This window comes from Stenella coeruleoalba (genome assembly GCF_951394435.1).
Source record: "Stenella coeruleoalba genome assembly, chromosome: 6".
NCBI lineage: Eukaryota > Metazoa > Chordata > Mammalia > Artiodactyla > Delphinidae > Stenella > Stenella coeruleoalba.
Genome location: NC_137151.1, coordinates 126,595,181 through 126,612,233, shown reverse-complemented (window position 1 = coordinate 126,612,233; position 17,053 = coordinate 126,595,181). Strand labels below are relative to the sequence as shown.

At 53.8% G+C, this 17,053-nt stretch overlaps 1 protein-coding gene across 1 annotated transcript in view; it reads left to right on the top strand.

The window, feature by feature from the left end:
- Positions 1–1,557: 1,557 nt before the first annotated feature.
- The window catches only part of LOC307187857 (proliferating cell nuclear antigen-like), a gene marked incomplete at both ends in the record, with an annotated part of 48,004 nt that continues 32,508 nt past the window's right edge, over positions 1,558–17,053 (top strand). The window contains 5 exons of the mRNA XM_079924379.1: positions 1,558–1,626; positions 2,730–2,878; positions 6,709–6,829; positions 11,376–11,442; positions 12,763–12,911. Of these exons, the coding sequence (XP_079780505.1) occupies positions 1,558–1,626; positions 2,730–2,878; positions 6,709–6,829; positions 11,376–11,442; positions 12,763–12,911 (555 nt within the window). The remainder of the gene's footprint in view (positions 1,627–2,729; positions 2,879–6,708; positions 6,830–11,375; positions 11,443–12,762; positions 12,912–17,053) is intronic.

Genomic DNA, 17,053 nt, shown 5'->3' with positions numbered 1-17,053 from the left:
CTGCAGGGCTATGTTCTTTCTGCAGATTCCAGGGATGAGTCCATCACTTTGTCTGTCTAGCTTCTAGAAGCTGCCCACGTTCCTTGGCTTGAGACCCTTTTTCTGTGTCTTCAAGACCAGTAACACTGCATCTCTCTGATCCTGCTTCTATCGTCACATCTCTCTGAGCACAGCTGGGAAAGGTTCTCCACTTTGATGCATGGTAGTTGGCTATGTTCACAGATACTTAGTTGCCTAAGTAGCCCTCAGAAGATCCCTGAGAAGACACAGCACAATCATAAACACTTGCGCATGTCTGACTTCCCTCCTCTCATCCATCCTTCCATCCATCCATTTTCTATCTCCAGGTCAGCGCGTGAGCAACATGCCCACCCTTCCTGTGATACGTCTAGTGACAAAATATCACAGACAGACCGATATCTGCATTTGCAAGTCTAGCTGTGGACTCTTAACTCCTCTGAGCTTAACTTTTTCATCTTTAAAACGGAGCTTATTGAACTTATTTTAGTAATGTCGTGAGTACATAAAACAGGTGTATCGGGCGCCCAGCCCACTGCTCGCCACCTTCACAGCCAGTTCATTCAACAAATATTGTTGTGCATTTACCGTGAGCTGAGCGTGCACTGGTGGATGAAGACCACAGGTGTACCTACCTAGTGGCATTACCAGGGGATGGACAGAGGCAGCACTGGATAATGACAGGCTTAGACTGGGCTGCTGGGAAGGCACGCTCCCTCGCCCAGAGAGGCTCCGCCAGAGGCTGGGGTGGAGCGAAGGTTTGGGGCTGGGCGTCTGCACCCCCATCTCCTACCTGGTCTGGAATGAGCAGCTGAAATCCACCGTGGGTCCCTCGAGGTGTCTCCAAAGGGGAAAGAGTAATGAGGCATATTTTATCAAGTGGGTGATGAGCTCACTGATGGTTGATGCCCCAGTTGCTCCCAGCCCAGGGCAGTGCCGCGGGGACAGGGAAGATGGCTCCCTCGCCCCTCGGGCGGAGCCCTGGAGGGCCATTAGCAGCAGTGCGGGTGGAAGGTCTGCCGCAGCCCATTAGGACCCCGAGACACAGCCCCGATCGGTGTGTGGACGGCAGGGAGGGCGTGGAGAGCGCAGAACCCTCGGCCAGAACACGGGGAGCGCAGAGGCCTCGTGGAAGGACTGAGGGCTCGATCGGCGATGTTACTGACATTCCGGGGTGGTGTCCCGCACACTTCACTCCTTTTCATCAGGCCGTGTGTGCAGATTAAAGATGACTGGGCTTTGTTCGTGGGCAGGAGGGGCCGGAGACGTGCTTCTGACGAGGCAGGACTTCTCACGAAGCCCAAACTGGGTGGGCGTGTAGCAGCACATGCCCTCCCCCCCGTCCTGGGCTTCGGCAGATGTCGCATGGGTTGCTTCCCAGGGCAGCTGTGGGAGATTAAACCAGATGTGAGGTTCGGGGCGCCGGGGCTTGGAGGGTCCACCCGGCGTCTTCAGATGGACATGCTAGCACTCTGGGGGAGCCCCCGGGGGTTTGTGATGGAGAACCACTCCGGGAGGACTGGGCACCATGGCTGAGGCATGGGAAACTTCCAGAAAGAAGAGGATGAAGCAGGGACCATCCCCGCCGTGGTCGCGGTGGCACAAGAGGTGTGACTGGTCAGGAAGGGTAGGCCTGCCCCACCCCACAGGGTCAAACTGAACATCAGTGAGAATAATGCCTGGACCCCTTTGGAGCAGCTGGTACTTCCGTGAGTTCTCAACGAGGACATGGCGGACATCCAGGGACGCGCCCTCCAGCTCGGCACTCACATCCCAACCCTGTGGCCCTGCAGCTCTCTCCACCCCGGCCTGTGCCCCTGGGGTGATGCGTGCCACGGCCTCGGGGGCTCACGATGGCTACGGTCGCACGTCTGCTGCTGCGGAAGGTTCTTACCTGGGCCTGAGGCTCAGCGTCCTCTGTCCCGGGAACCCACAGCTGCAGCGCCCGTGTGTCCACATACAGACGGTGCTGGCCGGGAGCCTGGGGTGCTGTCACATGACCTCGCCGAGCTTCCATTTCCTCGTCTGGAACTGGACCTCGTCTTTGGGGCGCTGTCACGTGACCTGGCCGAGCTTCCACTTCCTCGTCTGGAGCTGGACCTCGTCTTTGGCTTTGGCAAGGGTTACCTGGGGTCACGATGAAATGTCTTTGACAAGGCCTGGCACCAGAGCATCCTGGAAGGGACAGGTGGCCTCTAGGGCAGAGAAGGAGGCTCACACCCCCCAGGTCTCAGAGAAACCTTACTGCCCCCAAATCCCTTCTCAGGGGCAGTGTCTCAGCAGCCCAGCTCCCGGCCGCCAGCTCCGAGCTTTCCCAGGCAGAGCCGCTCCTGGGATGTGCTCAGCTGCCCCGCAGGGACCTTACTGCCCCTTAACTGTCTGGACGGGCTTCCCGTGGCTCCGACCTGCCAGGACTGAACTTGCTGCTGGCAGAGTGGTGGAGGCCCTCCTGGGACCCTCCTCCCTCAGGGACCTGGGGTCCCAGGGAGATGGGGAGGGGCTGTGACAGTCCCCAGGCCTAAGGAGTGAGGGGTGGTCCTGGAGGCCAGGGCAGCTCACTGGGCAACCCGGCCTGGAGGAAGGGTCCTGCAGGGGTACACGCACGAAGTCTGCTTGGGAGTCGCAGGCACGGCAGCCGAGCACCCCGCCAGCCTGGAAACCCAGCCCCAAGGGGCCATCTTCATGCCCCTACAGCCCTGCTGGGGCCCCAGGTGGGTCTGCCCACGCCAGCTGGGTACCCGGCTGTGGTCCTGCAGCTTGTGGAGCTGTGGGCCTCGGGTTCTGCGTATGGGCCTTTGTCAGCCCCGGGGATGCATCTGTGGGCGCCTGAGTGCCCGGGCCACCTGCAGGCCCCATTCCCGTAATCACAGTGACGTTACAAGCATCAAGGGATGGAGAATCGGGACTAAACAGACCCCTACGTGAGTTCTCAGACCTCGAAAAGACAGATGAGGTCCAACGGGGCTGGTATCCCCACACTGAGACAGAAGTAGGGGCTTTCAGCACCGACGTCTAGAAGGAAGCCAAGCCTGCCGGCCGCCCCTTCACAGCCCATGGAGTCGTGCCTCAAGCCACGAGCCACGGCAGGCACGGTCCATGGAACTGAGCCCGGCTTCCAGCTTCCACAAATCTGCATCCTGTTTCTTTGCACTCGGTGATTTCTGTTTCCTTTCCAGCATTTATATAGCAGAGGCTAAGACGGTGCTGTAGGGTTTCAGTAGCTTTCTTGAAAATTCCCACGTCTACGGGCAGTGTTCAGGTTGTCACTCCCAATTCACTGAGACGGGAAAACTAAGACGTAAAGAAAGTGAACTCGACGGTATGGTAGCGTCAGCTTCCCAGCTGCTTTGTCAGGCATGACGCGCGTGCTCAGGGAACCACACCTGAGCACAGGTGACAGTCATGCTGCAGGGGTCCCTCACCCCAACCCCTGCCGCCCTGGGCTCATTAGAGCTCCTGAGCCCCCCTGCTGCAGCTGCCACCCCAGGCCGCCCGTCGCCCACAAAGGTGGGGATGGGAAAGACTGCGAACTGACAGGAGCCCTTGTCCGCCACGGTCTCCCCCAGGCCTAGAACGGGCACGTGGAAGGGCCTCCACGAATACGGTTGAACGATGGGCCTGTCGGTGAATCAGGGTTTAGGCTTAACGTGTTCGGGTTTGACATGTGTCGTTCCCTGATCTCTTTAGGCAAAGACGGGGCCGGTTCTACACACATGCACGCACACACGCCATGTGCAGGGAGCTGAAGCAAAGCCTTCTCTGAGGGTTGCAAGAGACCCAGCCATGACCGAGGAGGGAGACTTAAGAACATTCCTCCAATCTGCCCACGTCTACGGGGACATTAATACCTTGAGTTGTTCGAAGGTAAGGAATATGACAAGTGCACATAATAGTATCTGTATTGTTTCATAGCAAATGATGGTCCCTGGAGATCTGGGGTCTATACAGATGACACAATCGTGGTAATGATCCTGCACGGGGGGCGTGGAACCCCACCTAGAGGGCATCAGGTGGTTTGTGGGTTCACAGGCTCCACGTGAGTGGGTCTTTGGGACGCGCCCAAGGTGAGATGCAGAAGGGCCCTGCAGAGAGAGTCTGCAAGGGCTGGTTCTGGGTTTTGCCCCGTCTATCTCACTAGCTTTGAGCACTTCTTAACTTGTACAAACCTTGGTTTTCCTTTATGGAACATTTTGGGGAGAATGAAATAAGAAAGCTTCTTCTTTGTTATTTTCTCCTGGGCTCCGTGCTGGAGTCACAGGGCCCAGGGTCAGACCCCGACCTCCTTAGGAAAGGCAGTGCCGACCTGGGGAGGAGGTTGAAGATGCCGTGAGTTGGGGAGGACTGGGCATCTCAGGCTCCCCCTCTTCCTTCTTTCTCCGGGAAGGTAAGTCTACGCAGGGTTCGGGGATCTGGGTGCTCACTAAGGATCCTACTCCGTTGTACCCCCTGACTCATCAGCTCCCAGGATTCTGGGTGGGGAGCTCCTACAGGCCCTGTGCTGGGTGCTGGCTGTACTCGCAGGGGCACCTTTTACCTCCGTGAAGAAGCAAACCCACCTGGGATTTCCACTGCTGATGGCAGCCCCAGCCGTCTCTGAGGGGCCGCCAACCAGTTATTTGTTGGAGGGGTGAAGGGACCAGCCTACCTCACCAGCCGTCACTCAGCTGGCCCAGAGGCTTAGTCCCATCACAGCCCAGATTGGACCAACCCAGGCCAGCTTCCAGGGGATGGGTCCCAGGGCAGCATCACAGTGGGTGCTTTGGAACTGAGCAGCCTCAGCAGAGAATCCTAGGTCTGCCCCTGGCTAACGGGGATGCTTTGGGTACATAACTTAGTACAATAGTTGTGCGTTTTACCTTTCTGTACCGTGGGGACAGTCATGCCCCCCACAAGGTCCCTGCATGGATGCGAGGAAGTGCTGCGTGTAAAGTTCTCAGCCTGTGACTGGACCGTACACAGCGGCCCGTGGACAGCATCACTGCATGAACTGAGGAACTTCTGCTACACGGTCAACTGTGTTTGACACCAAACAGCCAACGTCTTCCGTGCTCTGAGCAGAGCCAATTTTCAGAGCATGGGCTCAGAGCCCGAGGGGCAGCTGGGCCTTCTGTAGAGGAATATCTAGCTGGTGTGACCATTTTTCTATCAGGGTAGACTTGTCAGGTGGAGCAGATACACACGTCTACCTGATCACATCAAGCCACACCCCAGATGGGCACCTCCAAAGATGCCCAGACCTTGCCCTAGACGAGAGACGTCCTTTGTTGGCCACCCCCAGGTACTGGCGGCACTGACGGTGTTTATTTACTGTGCGCTGTAGCCTGAGAGCTATCGGTTCCCCTGAAATTTCCAGAAGCACTCATTTCCTCAGTGTCAGCCCATCCTGTTTACATTCCAGGATCTAGAGTGTGTGTGGACCCTAACGTGGATCCCGAGAGATTATCCTCCCAAGAGGGCCAGGAGATTGCAAGGTCATCAACATTGAACCTAGACCCTAGCCTTGTCCACCAGGCACGTAGGTCTTCGCTCCCCTACAGGGATTCTGATTTCTCCCTGAAAGGTTCAGGTTGTCAGGTGAGGTAGGATGAAGACATCGTCAATCCACTGTCACCTAGAAGCCACCACCCAGCTCCAAGGGGCTCAAAGAAAATGGGAGTGGTCTGGGGTGGGGTGGGGGCGCTGGGGGTTGCCCCATGGTTCGCTGATTCAGCAGCCAAGGTGCACTGCCCCCCTGGCCCACGTCTTCCAGGTAATTCCACAGCGCCTTCATCGGTAGCTTAACTCATCCTAAATCTGGAAGCAAGGTGACGGCCACTGTTCCCAATAAGCTGATGTCCCCAGAAGCAGAAAGTGACTCTGCCTTGAAGACATCAAACAAACAAACAAAATGCTTTTTATTATGGAAAATTTCAAACACAGACAAGAGTGCAGAGAATTGTATCAGCTTAGAGCCAATCTGCTTTTATCTGCCTTCCAGCCGTGTCCGCACCCGCCCTCCGCACCTACTATTCTCATGTTTTTAGAAAATTGACTCTCAGTCCTTAATCTCAGTGTTCATGTTTTCCTGATCGTCTACCTTTTATTTTATAGTCTTTTACAGGTTGGGTCAGGACTCGATTAAGGGCCATGCACTGTGATTGGCTGGTGTACCTGCTTTAGTCTACAGGCCACGTGGAGGATGGATGGAGCTCATCTGATCAAAATAAGCTGATGGTCATTGATGGTCAGCTCTGAATTACTGAGCATGAAGGAAGCGGCACCTCACAGGCCGCCAGCGTTGAGAACAGCATAAAAGCGCAGCCGGGGCAGGAGCCAGCACGATTCACACATCCCCCCTGACAGGTGAACTCAGGAAGGCACACGCCACTCGGAGCTCTCTTCTGCTCTGAGCTGGTGTCTGGGCTTCCGTCCAGGTGTCCCCTGGGGACTGAAAGCCAGGGAGGGCGGGTGGCCGGCCTGTGACCACAAGGGTTCAGGGCCGTGCCTGGTCCTCCTGGGTTCTGGATGGCAGGATCCCAGAGCTATTCCTCATGGGCCTCGCTGGTGGACAGAGATGCCCAAGTCCACTCGGAAAGACTTCTGGACGTGCCTTGTGACGGTGACGCCGAAATCTCCGACCATGCTTGTCCCGCTGCAAGTCCTAAGGCATAACTCCAACCCCCGTAAGCCACCCTGTTGTGCTTCCTGTAGCCCCAGGGCAGGTGGCGAGAGCCAGGCCTTCCAGGGCAGCACTGCTGATGCCGCCCCGGCTGCTGTCTCAGGGTGCTTGCCAGCCATGCGGGTTGACGTGTGTGAGGCTATAGAAAGGATGGTGTGTGGATGCACGAGCTCACGTTACATCTGCGTGACGTACGAGCATCGCCTCCCAGAAAATCACGATTCTGTCCTTCCAGCCTGTTTCCCAGGCACACAGATACACTTAGCTTGTGTACACACAGACACTCACACACCTATCCACACATAAATGATATGTGCCTCTGTGCTTATGTTTATATTTGCTTATATATGTTGAGGTATCACTAGTTACATAAAATGTCTGTTACAGTCACGGTAGTAAACAAATATGTCAGCGGACCAAATTCCCTGTATGTGTGGAATATAATAAAGGGCAGAGGTGAATATATCAGAACAGTGGGTACGTGATCACTGAAAGGTGAGCCACTGTATATTCACAGAGAAAAATATCATAGATCTCTGCCCTCTCTGTACTCAAAGTTAACACTAGATGGTTAAAGAGCTAATCCAGGGATCAAAGAGGAGAACGTCATAAAATCTTGACTGGAGACGTCCTTCTGGAATCCCTAAACCATGAAGGAGAAGGTTGGAAATTTTCTATCACATGAAATTTTAAAACTTCAATAGAGTGAAATCCCCAGTCACCGAAATTAAAAAACAAGTGTCAGTCTAAGAGAAAATACTTGCAACTTATATAACAGACAACGTATAAAAGTCCATACACTGTAACAAGCTCCCAAAAAGCAATAAGGAAAGATGAACGTGAATTTTAAATGGATTTTGGGACATACGTAGGCGATTCACAGAAAAACATACAAATGATCAGTATGTATAGGAGGTTTGCTTAATTGCACTGGTAATCAGGGTGATGCAAGACAGCAAGGAGATAGCAGGTTTCATCTGACAGCCCAGGAGACATTAGTGGTTGATGTACCTTGACGTGAGAGGGGCTTTGTCCACTGTGAGTAGTGCGTAAACAGCCACTGGCATTGGGAGGGAAACTGGCTGTGTTTGAGCTGCGGACTCACGGGCCTTTTATGTCCATGATACAAGTTCTAGGAGTCAAGGGTGCCAACGTAATCGCAAAGTGTTTATCCTTGTGTGTTGGTAAAAACTATCCTTTAATCATAAAGATGGTTGAATAAACTCCAGTTTTATTGTGAAATGCTATACAGAAACTAGAACAAATAAAATCGATATATATTATGTATTGACATGGAAACAGTGTAACACCTATCATTAAGCAAAAATACTAATTATGGAACAATACATACAGAATGACGCCATTTATGTAAAAACACACATATAGTGATGCTGGTGTTTTATCTACATCTGTATGTAAATAAGCACATGGCAAAAGTTTTGACGGAACACATGCCAGAAAGCTGCTGGTGTTACTCACGCAAAGACAAAGGGCAGAGGAAACATGAGTTCTCACAGTGTTTGTACTTTTTACCATAAAAATACATTCATACATTAAATGATAATATAGTTGTTTATATAACATGAACAATTAAAGAAGCCACCAATAAACTCAAAGTAACTTAAGTGAATATCTTAATATGCTACAAATGATTAAAAAATATTTTGAACATAACACTAAAGGAAGAAATTATGACTACATAAAAATTTTAAATTCCAGTGGCGAAACAATTAAAAAAAAAAACTCAACCAGAAGCACACCTAAAAGACAAAAAGCAAATGAGAAAAATATTAGCAACATATATGCCAGATGATTAGCCCTCAAATATAAAGAGCTCTTACAAATAAATAAGCTGCCCTTTTCCTCTGTTCACTGTAGTGGAGGAGAAATTTGAAGTCAAAAAATGTTTTTTTTCCTCTGTGGATTCCTTCTTTTGTAGATTTCTTCATTGCTGAATTCACCAGTTATAGCTAAGTGATAATTTTATTTTATTGCATGATACTCAGAAAACTGTACAAATTCAGGTTTTCTTTACCTTTGGATGGTTTTTTATCCTGCTTAAATCTTTGACCACTGCTTATTTTTAGGTTCCTAGGTTTTCTCTATTCTTGAGGAAATATATATATATATATAATATATATATATATATATATATATAATATATATATATATATATTAGAGTGTAAATATGTTAGAATATATTTATATTTTCTAACACTAGATCTCCTTTCCAAGCCCTCTATACATATAAAACATCACCATTTTATTCTCTTTGACCATTTCTTCTGAATTCTGAAAGTGCTTCTCTAGTTTGCTATGCACACAAGTTGGTTTGGTTTTCTGTCTCATTTAATTGCTTTTTTTGTGTGCCTGATAACCATTTTATGCCTATATTATGATCTTACTTTCTTTATGATCTCCTTTCCATCCATTACCTCCCAGCACACTGGATGACGTCTCTCTTTAACATTGTCCATGCTTTCCTGAATTTTGAGAAGAGATGGCACACAATTTCTAAAATTTTCTTGTTTTCCAAGGAAGCTCTATTTTTTATCAGTATGTTTTCGCTGAAATCTTAGGAGCCTGGAACTCTTTCTTTAGCCCTTGTCAGTGTTTTCAGTGCTTAACTGCTGACCGGTTATGCCCCTCTAATGGGAAGGATCTGACTAGGGCTGGTCTTTCCCAAAGCGAGAGTTGGGGTGTCCTCCTCAGTTTCTGGTAGGAGAGCTTCACATTTTTAGGCTGAAATTCTGGTTGCCATGAATGCATGTTTCCAGTCCCTAGCCTACTCAGTCTCAGGCCAGAGGACGGTATTGTGCTGAGTCCCGGCAGGAAGAGGTCAGGCCTCTGAGCAGCTCCTGCTGGGGGTTCCTACACCTGCCCGTGAGTCCCACCACCCGGGCCTCCTTCCATCTTGGTGTGTCAGCCTGACGCTGCACAGGAGCTCCTGGACACCCAGGCGTTTGGGGACGCCACCTCCCATGTGCCCTGTCTACACTTCCCAGGACTCACTGTGGGGTGACTCTGAGGGGAGCTCACTACACACTCACACACGACGTCTGCCGAGAGCGATTTCTCTGCAGTTCTTTATTCCTCCCCCTTGGGCCCCCTTTGGGTTTGGGAAACACGTACCTTCTTCTGTGTTCTTGCTTCCCCCAGAGGCTCTCCACTCTCCTCAAACTGATTCTTAGGTGGGGGGGAGAGGGATAAATTGGGAGTTTGGGATTAACAGATACACACTACTACATTTAAAAATGGATAACTAACAAGGACCCACTGTATAGCACAGAGAACTCTGCTCAATATCTTGTAATAACCTAAATGGGAAAATAATCTGAAAAAGAATCGATATATGTATATGGATAACTGATTCACACAGTGTCTGGTCCACAGCTGTAGACACTCAAGAGTGGCGCTGGATGAGCAAATGTGACTAATCCAGGTCTTTCCATCACAGGAAGCACATTCTCAAGCTGGAAGAGTGCCGTAGGTGGGTGATACATGGACAGTCATTTCTTCAAATATTTTACTGTGGAGTTTTTCAGATTCACTGAGAAGTTGGAAGCATTTGATAGGCATCCCTAAACTTATCACCTAGATTATCAATGTTTGCCATACTTGCATTATCACATATTGACGCACCTGCACATCTGCCTATCCATTCATCAGTCTATCTTTTATTTTACGCATTTCAAAGCAAGTAATAGACATACGCACCCTTTGCCTCAAATATTTTTACATGATTATCATTAACTGGTGTTCAACAATTGCTTACAGACTTTTATGCAAGTTCTACAGACAGTGAGATGAATAAACCTCTCTTTTTCCTTAGTCAGTCTGGCTAAACGCTTGTCGGTTTTGTTGATCTTTTCAAGGATCAGCTTTTAGTTTTGTTCTCTATTGTTCTGCTGTTCCCTATTTCACTTCTCTCTGCTCCTACCTTTCTTGCCTCCTTCCTTCCTAGCTCTGGGTTCAGTTTGTTCTTCCTTTTTCTTGCCCCTTAAGATGTAAAGTTGGGTTACTGATTTGAGATCTTTCTTCCTTTTTAATGTAAGTGTTTGCAGCTATACATTTTCCTCTGAGCACTGCCTTAGCTGCATCCCATAAGGGTGTCAACTGATGAGTCTCAACAAATCCATGTATTTGTGTAACCCAAACCTCTATCATGATGCAGAGCATGACCATCCCCTGGAAAGTTCTCTCTGGCCCTTTCCTCTCCATCAAGCTTCACTGTACCCCAGGAGTCAATCACTTCTCTGATTTTTCCATTGTTGATCAGTGTTACCTGTTCTAGACCTTCACTTCAGTAGGATCAAACAGTGTGTGTTCTTTCACGTGTGACTCTTTCCACTCTGCTTAATGGTCAAGAGATTCACTCATTTTTTTGCATATATGGGCAGCCTGCTCCTTTTCATTGCTGAGTAGTATTCCATTGAGTGGATGGGCCATTGAACGTTCTCTCTATCCTCTGTCTGTTGAGGGACGCTTGGACTGAGTCCAGTATTTCGTTGTTATGAGTACAGCTTCTAGAACATTCTTGTCCAGGTCTTCTGGTGGAACTCCTGAGCCATAAGGTAGGCGAACATTTAGTTTCATAAGACAGTCGTTGTTTATAATCGATACTATCTCGATGGTCTGTCCTAAAGCTCTTATGTGGGAATAATTTCCTCTCTTTGTTCTTTGGCTCCCCCTCCCTTAGACCCCGAGGATTCAGCTGGAGACAGTCATGAAATCCATCATCAAATCCACTTGTTCTAAAGACGTTGGTAAGTGTTTCTCCCGTGGCAGGCCCAGCACTGGGGCTGTGAGCATGATCAACAAGACTCAGTCTGGGGGTCCTGCTGGCTGGGTGGGGGGCGTCCAGATCCATGGGGCAGGGCTGCCGGCCGAGGTCAGACCCTAACGCCTCTTGAGACTTGGTGGCTGGAAATGATGATGCCTCGAGCAGTTTCTCTTTCTAGAGGCGGTGGCTTAATTCACCTCTCGATGACATGTGGTTCTTTGTCTTGGGAAAATAACTGTAATGGGCCTTTTGCTTATGTGAAGGGAAAGCAAATATTATCCTCTGCGGCAGAAAAGCTCTCGTCAGCGAGGAGCAAATTGCTCTGCATGATGAGGTAAAGTCTCCCTGGGGCAGAACCGCATCTTTGCTGATTGTGTTTTCTTTAGGAAATTTCTCCTAAATATGGATTTAATCTGCACTGTTCCTGAAGATGGCTGTCTGTTCTTAGAAGAGGTGAGCGTGTGACTGTGTGTGACACTGTGGATGTCTGGAAACGTGAGTGGGTGTGTGCACGTGTGATGTGCGCACGCCTGATGCCTGTGCCTGCAGAGGCCGTAGGGATGGAGACCAAGCCCCGACACCAACAGAGGCACCCAGGTGGCCTGGGCTCAGCACCTACTGGAAAGAGGCCCTGACAGTCCCCAGCTGGGGGCGCCCAGCAGGGGGGCCTTCTCGGCCAGAGCCCGCGGCTCCCCGACCCCGCGGCAGGCCCTGCTGTGGCCGCTGCTTCCCTCGGCTCGTCCTGGAGGAGGCCTGAGAGCAAAGTCAGGACGTGGGAGTAGAGGGTCCATTCCTGAAAGGACAGGTCATTTTTCCCATGTCCCAGTCTTGGTAAAGGACGCATCCAGGACAGACAGAGAGGGCTTGGGGGCTGGGCTTTTGCAGCCGCTGTCGTTGGAGAGGGGAGGCCTGCAGGCCTGGGGCCGAGAGAGCCCCCCATAGAGAGTGAGGGGTGAGGGCGCCCTACTTGCCTGTGTTCGAAGCCCTGCTACTCTCCGGCAGATTCGGTTAAGTGGCTGGTGTAACAACGGGGGCCTCGCTTTGTCGGGAAGAAGGAAGGGACAGGCCTCTGTCACGGGGGGACGCCCATCAGGAGAACAATTGCAGGCCGGGCTTTGCACGAGACCCAAAGCGATCCACAGGCCAGGGCTGCAGCCCGGAGCCTTCAGGAGAGGCAGAGGGCACCGACCCCCAGATAGATACGTGGCCAGGGTGACATCCCTGGAATTCCCAGAGAATGTGGAGGAGCCAGAGTCCCCACAGCTTGCGGGCACAGGACCGACACCTGCCCTTGGCCACATAGGAGGCCTGGCACCCAGCAGTAGCCAGGAACAGAAGGGGCAGAGGGGTCGAGGGGACGCAGATGGCCTCATGGGGGCAGAGGGGCCGGCCAGCGCCGGGGACACAGATGGGCTCGTTGCCACCGAGCACCACGTGCGTGGGGAGGTGAGGGTACGGCAGGGCAGCCTGAACAGGGCATCTTCGAGGGACCCGACTGAGAGCAAACCAGAGGGCTGCCTGGGCTCTGGGGAGAGAGGCTCCTTACCACCCCTCCCCCTGCCCCAGGGCAGCCCCTCAGAGAACTGGGCCCCTCGCACCCGGCTGTAGGGCTGAGGGGCTAGGGACTCTCAGAGGGGCCTCTCCCACTGCACAGGCACTGATTCCCGGGGAGGGGAGGTCTGCTGAGCTGAAGGCCTCTGCGCAGGTCTTGCTGGGGTGCCGGCTGGGTGGGAGTCCAGTGCACCCCTCCTGTGCACCCCCAGACCAGCGCAGGACAGAAGGGAGCCTGAGATGCTGACATCAGGTGGACTCCTACCTGAGGGATGACCCTGGGGCAAGGAAACTTGAGCCAGAGGTGGTGTCCTCTGGGAATCTGGGAGGGCAGGGACACAGGACAAGACGAGAGAGTCAGAGACAGAGGGGGGAAAGAGAGAAAAAGAAACAGAGACGAGGAGATAGAGACAGAGACAGAGATGAGGTCCACGGTGTGAGGGCGTCGATGGGTGGGGACGTGGGGGGCCGGTCCGCACACACTGTAGGAAGCGAGTAGCCACCCTCCGGGCTGGAGGAGGGCTGGGCTGATGCCGAGGGACGATGGGGCCCCATGGGCCTCCAGGATGCCCACCGTTCCAGCTGCCTGCCCTTCACAAACCACAGCTGGACGGGCATCCTTATCGTTCCACTGCCGCTGCATGGTTGAAGGTATATTTTATTTATTGAATGAGGCAGGAATGACTCGGGGCTACTCTCTGGAGCTGCACCCGCCTCGGGGGGGAGGGGACCCTTCACCAGCTGCACGCAGGCTTGGGGATGTGGCCACTGTGGCTGTAACATCGGGCGCATGACCACTGCTCCCTCCATGCCTCTTATATAAGCCAACCGCTCTCTCCACTGCCCAGAGAGAGGGGACCCCACGTGAGCGCCAGGCGCCCGGGGGCACAGGGACAAGCCAGGCCGTGATCGGGACCAGGGAAACTCACTTCTCAGGGCCTCGAGTTTTAGACAGATGCCCAGACCACCTGGAGGGCACGCAGGGCTCCTGCGGGCGCCCGCCTGTGCTGCGGGTCCACCACGGGCCCAGCTGGACGCTCGCAGGGATATAAATAAGCGGGTGCCTGGCAATTGGTGTGATTAGGCCCAATCAGGACCCCACACACCCATGACCCGTGAGACCCCTGCTGCCAGCCTCGAGGACCAGCCTCCCCTCCCCTTCCTCCTTTCCAGCTGCCCTCGCCCCTGCTTCCTGGCTTCCTCTAGCAGGTTCTCTGGCCCCTCCTGTGGGGGAGGCTCATGGCGAGCCAACGATGACTCACACGTGATCTTGTGGGAATCACGTCAGGGACGTAATGACCATGATGCGAATCGGGCAGCGTTCAGCGTGGACAGACGGACGATGTGGGCACCCAGAGGTGGGAAGTGACCTGTCAGGTTGGGGACAGCCACGAAAAGGGGCCCCACGGAGACGCTGGCTTTGGCCATGGGACTGGAAGGATGGGAGGGACTCAGGTATACAGAGCTAGGGGTAGGGGCCGCTTTCCTGCTGACAGGGATCGGCCACCAGGAGCAAAGTGGGCCCTGCAGGGGGCCAGCAGTGGAGGAGGGCCCACGGGGTCTTCACCCACAGTGACCCCTGGGCAGGACCAGATGTGGAATAGACGGATGGGGAGAAAAGGGGCAGAGAATAATCAAAACGACAATACCTAACATTTTAAGCACAGATGAAGCCCAGGCATCATGCCCAGTGCTCTGTGGATATTATCTCCTGGGACACACTGTTATTCCCATTTCGCAGATAAAGAAACTGTGGCGCAGAGAGGCCAGGAAAATGGTCCAAGGTCACACAGCTACTGGAGATCCAGTAAAGCAATGCTGAGGTTCAAACTAGCAGTAATTATGATGTGATATTGTGCTCTTTGTCAAAGTGCTGACCAGCGCCTATCCCATTTGGACCCCCGACACACGAGGGAGGCAGGCTAGGCACACACGGCCACCCCTTTGGATGCCCGGGAGACGGAGATGCCTCCTGGGACAAGGCCCCCTGCACGGGAGTGGGGATGGTGCTTCCGCAAAGGCTCTCGACCCGACCGCCGTGGCTCAGGCTGCCCCGTGATCGGCACCTGTTTCTCCAGTCCCTCAGCTCACAAGCTCTCTCCACACACCTGCACTTTCCTGTGTACTTGGCAGCAGTACCAGGGCCTGCTGGGGAGCCAGCCCCTTGCACTCACCTTCCTGGGGAAGCGGAGGGGGGTTGTGTCCTCCTTGCTCAGCCCCTGCACCGTCCTGACAAGGCCAGCCCTGGGGGCTTGCACACAAGGACACTTTAACCCTTCTGTTCCCAGATGCCCAGCTCCAGCAAGCATGTGACCTCAGCGCTTGTCCCGGGAGGCTGTGGATTCTCTTGTTGGTTGTGGTCAAGGCCCCCTAAGATGTGGCTGCCGTCACCTCTCACGGGTGAGCAGAGAGAGGTTCTCCCTCCCCTAGCCACTGGCTGCCCGTCTGTGGACGCTGGAGGTCTGGGGAATTCCCTCGGCCTCAGAAGCAGCCCTGAGAGTCTGCTGTACCCAGGGTCCCCTCTGCCCTGGTCCCCAGCATGGTCACCACCCAAGGGCTCAATCCTGTAGGTGCAGTGTGCTTCTCGAATCTTGACTGTCCTGTGTCAGCTGGTCTGGCCCCCAAACACAGAGAGAAAGTGAAGGCGGCATGGCCCCAGGGCTGGGCCTGGGTGGGGGACCCCAGTCCATGCTGCTTCCCTCGTGCAGTAGGACTGGAGCCCTGTGCCAAGTGCTGCCTCTCAGCTTGACTCACATTAGCCAAACTCAGGAGACTGATGTACAAGACCTTCAGGCTGTAGGATCGGTGAGGGACCAGAATTATCAAAGGACCTGAGGTGGAAGTCACACGCTCTGGGGAGCCTTCCTGTCCCTGTGATGGGGTCAGGTGCCCCTCTGGGACCTCCCTTAGCTCTGGGACCACACCAGGCCACATGGCTGTCTTCTCCTCTGGGGACCACCAGCCAGTGGCTGCCTGGGTGGGGGCCTGCACGGACCCCTGTGCACACGGCCGGGCCCGCAGCTGGGCTCCACGTCCCTGGAAGAGGGGCTCCTCCACTGAGAAGAGACGCTGCAAGTGTTCCCACCAGACCCCTCCCCGTGAGTCCTCGAGTGAGCTCTGCTTGTCCCTCACTGAGAACCGCTATTCTGGGGCTGACTGTCTCCAGGTGCAGTAGTCCGTCTGGCTTGGGGCTCGGCTCTGATGCGCCGTGTCACCTACAGGGTCAGACTCACCCAACCCGAGACCCGGGCCAGCCCTGCCCTCTGGACAGGGACCCGGGACTGGGGGCGCTGGAGGTGCACATCCCTGCAGTAGGCGGAGCACAGGGCGGTCTGTCCCCTGGGTCTGAGAGGCCCTTGTGGGTTATCTGTGTGCCCAGGTCACACTCACCTTCCAGCCCCACGTCGGGAGGACTCATCAGAGCGAGCTAGGGGAGGACCTGGCCGTCGGGCAGCTAACGGAAGCATCGTAGTTTAGGGGCCCAGGCAGGTGACCCCACCTGGGATCCAGACAGGTGACCCCATCCAGGACCCAAGAAGGCGACCGCACCTGGGACCCAGACAGGTGACCCCACCTGGGACCCAGACAGGTGACACCAGCCAGGACCCACACAGAGAGGTGACTCACCCAGGACCCAGGCAGGTGGTCCATGAAGCTGTGCATGGAAAGAGGAAAGCGTTGGGGCCAATGTCCCTGTAACTGGTGTCAGGAGAGGCCCCAGTCCCGAGGGGCCCTGCTGGAGAGGCGGCCCTGAGTCCAATATCCCGCAGTTCACTCCCTCCCGGGCAGGTCACAGCACAAACGCCTCTGCTCACTGACCTGCTGGTGCCCACCACTCAGTCATCCCGTCAACCTGCTTTGGATTCCAGGTACTTGTGGGTAACTGAGGGCCTCTCCCCTGGGAGGCACCTGCAGGCCCACCTGGACTCAGAGGGAGCTGTCAAGGCACCTGCAGGCAGGTCAAATGGCCATAACTGCCCACGGTCTGTGGACGGGCCACGACCTCGGGGCTCCTGACGGCCCCCGGCAGTGGGGAGAAAGGC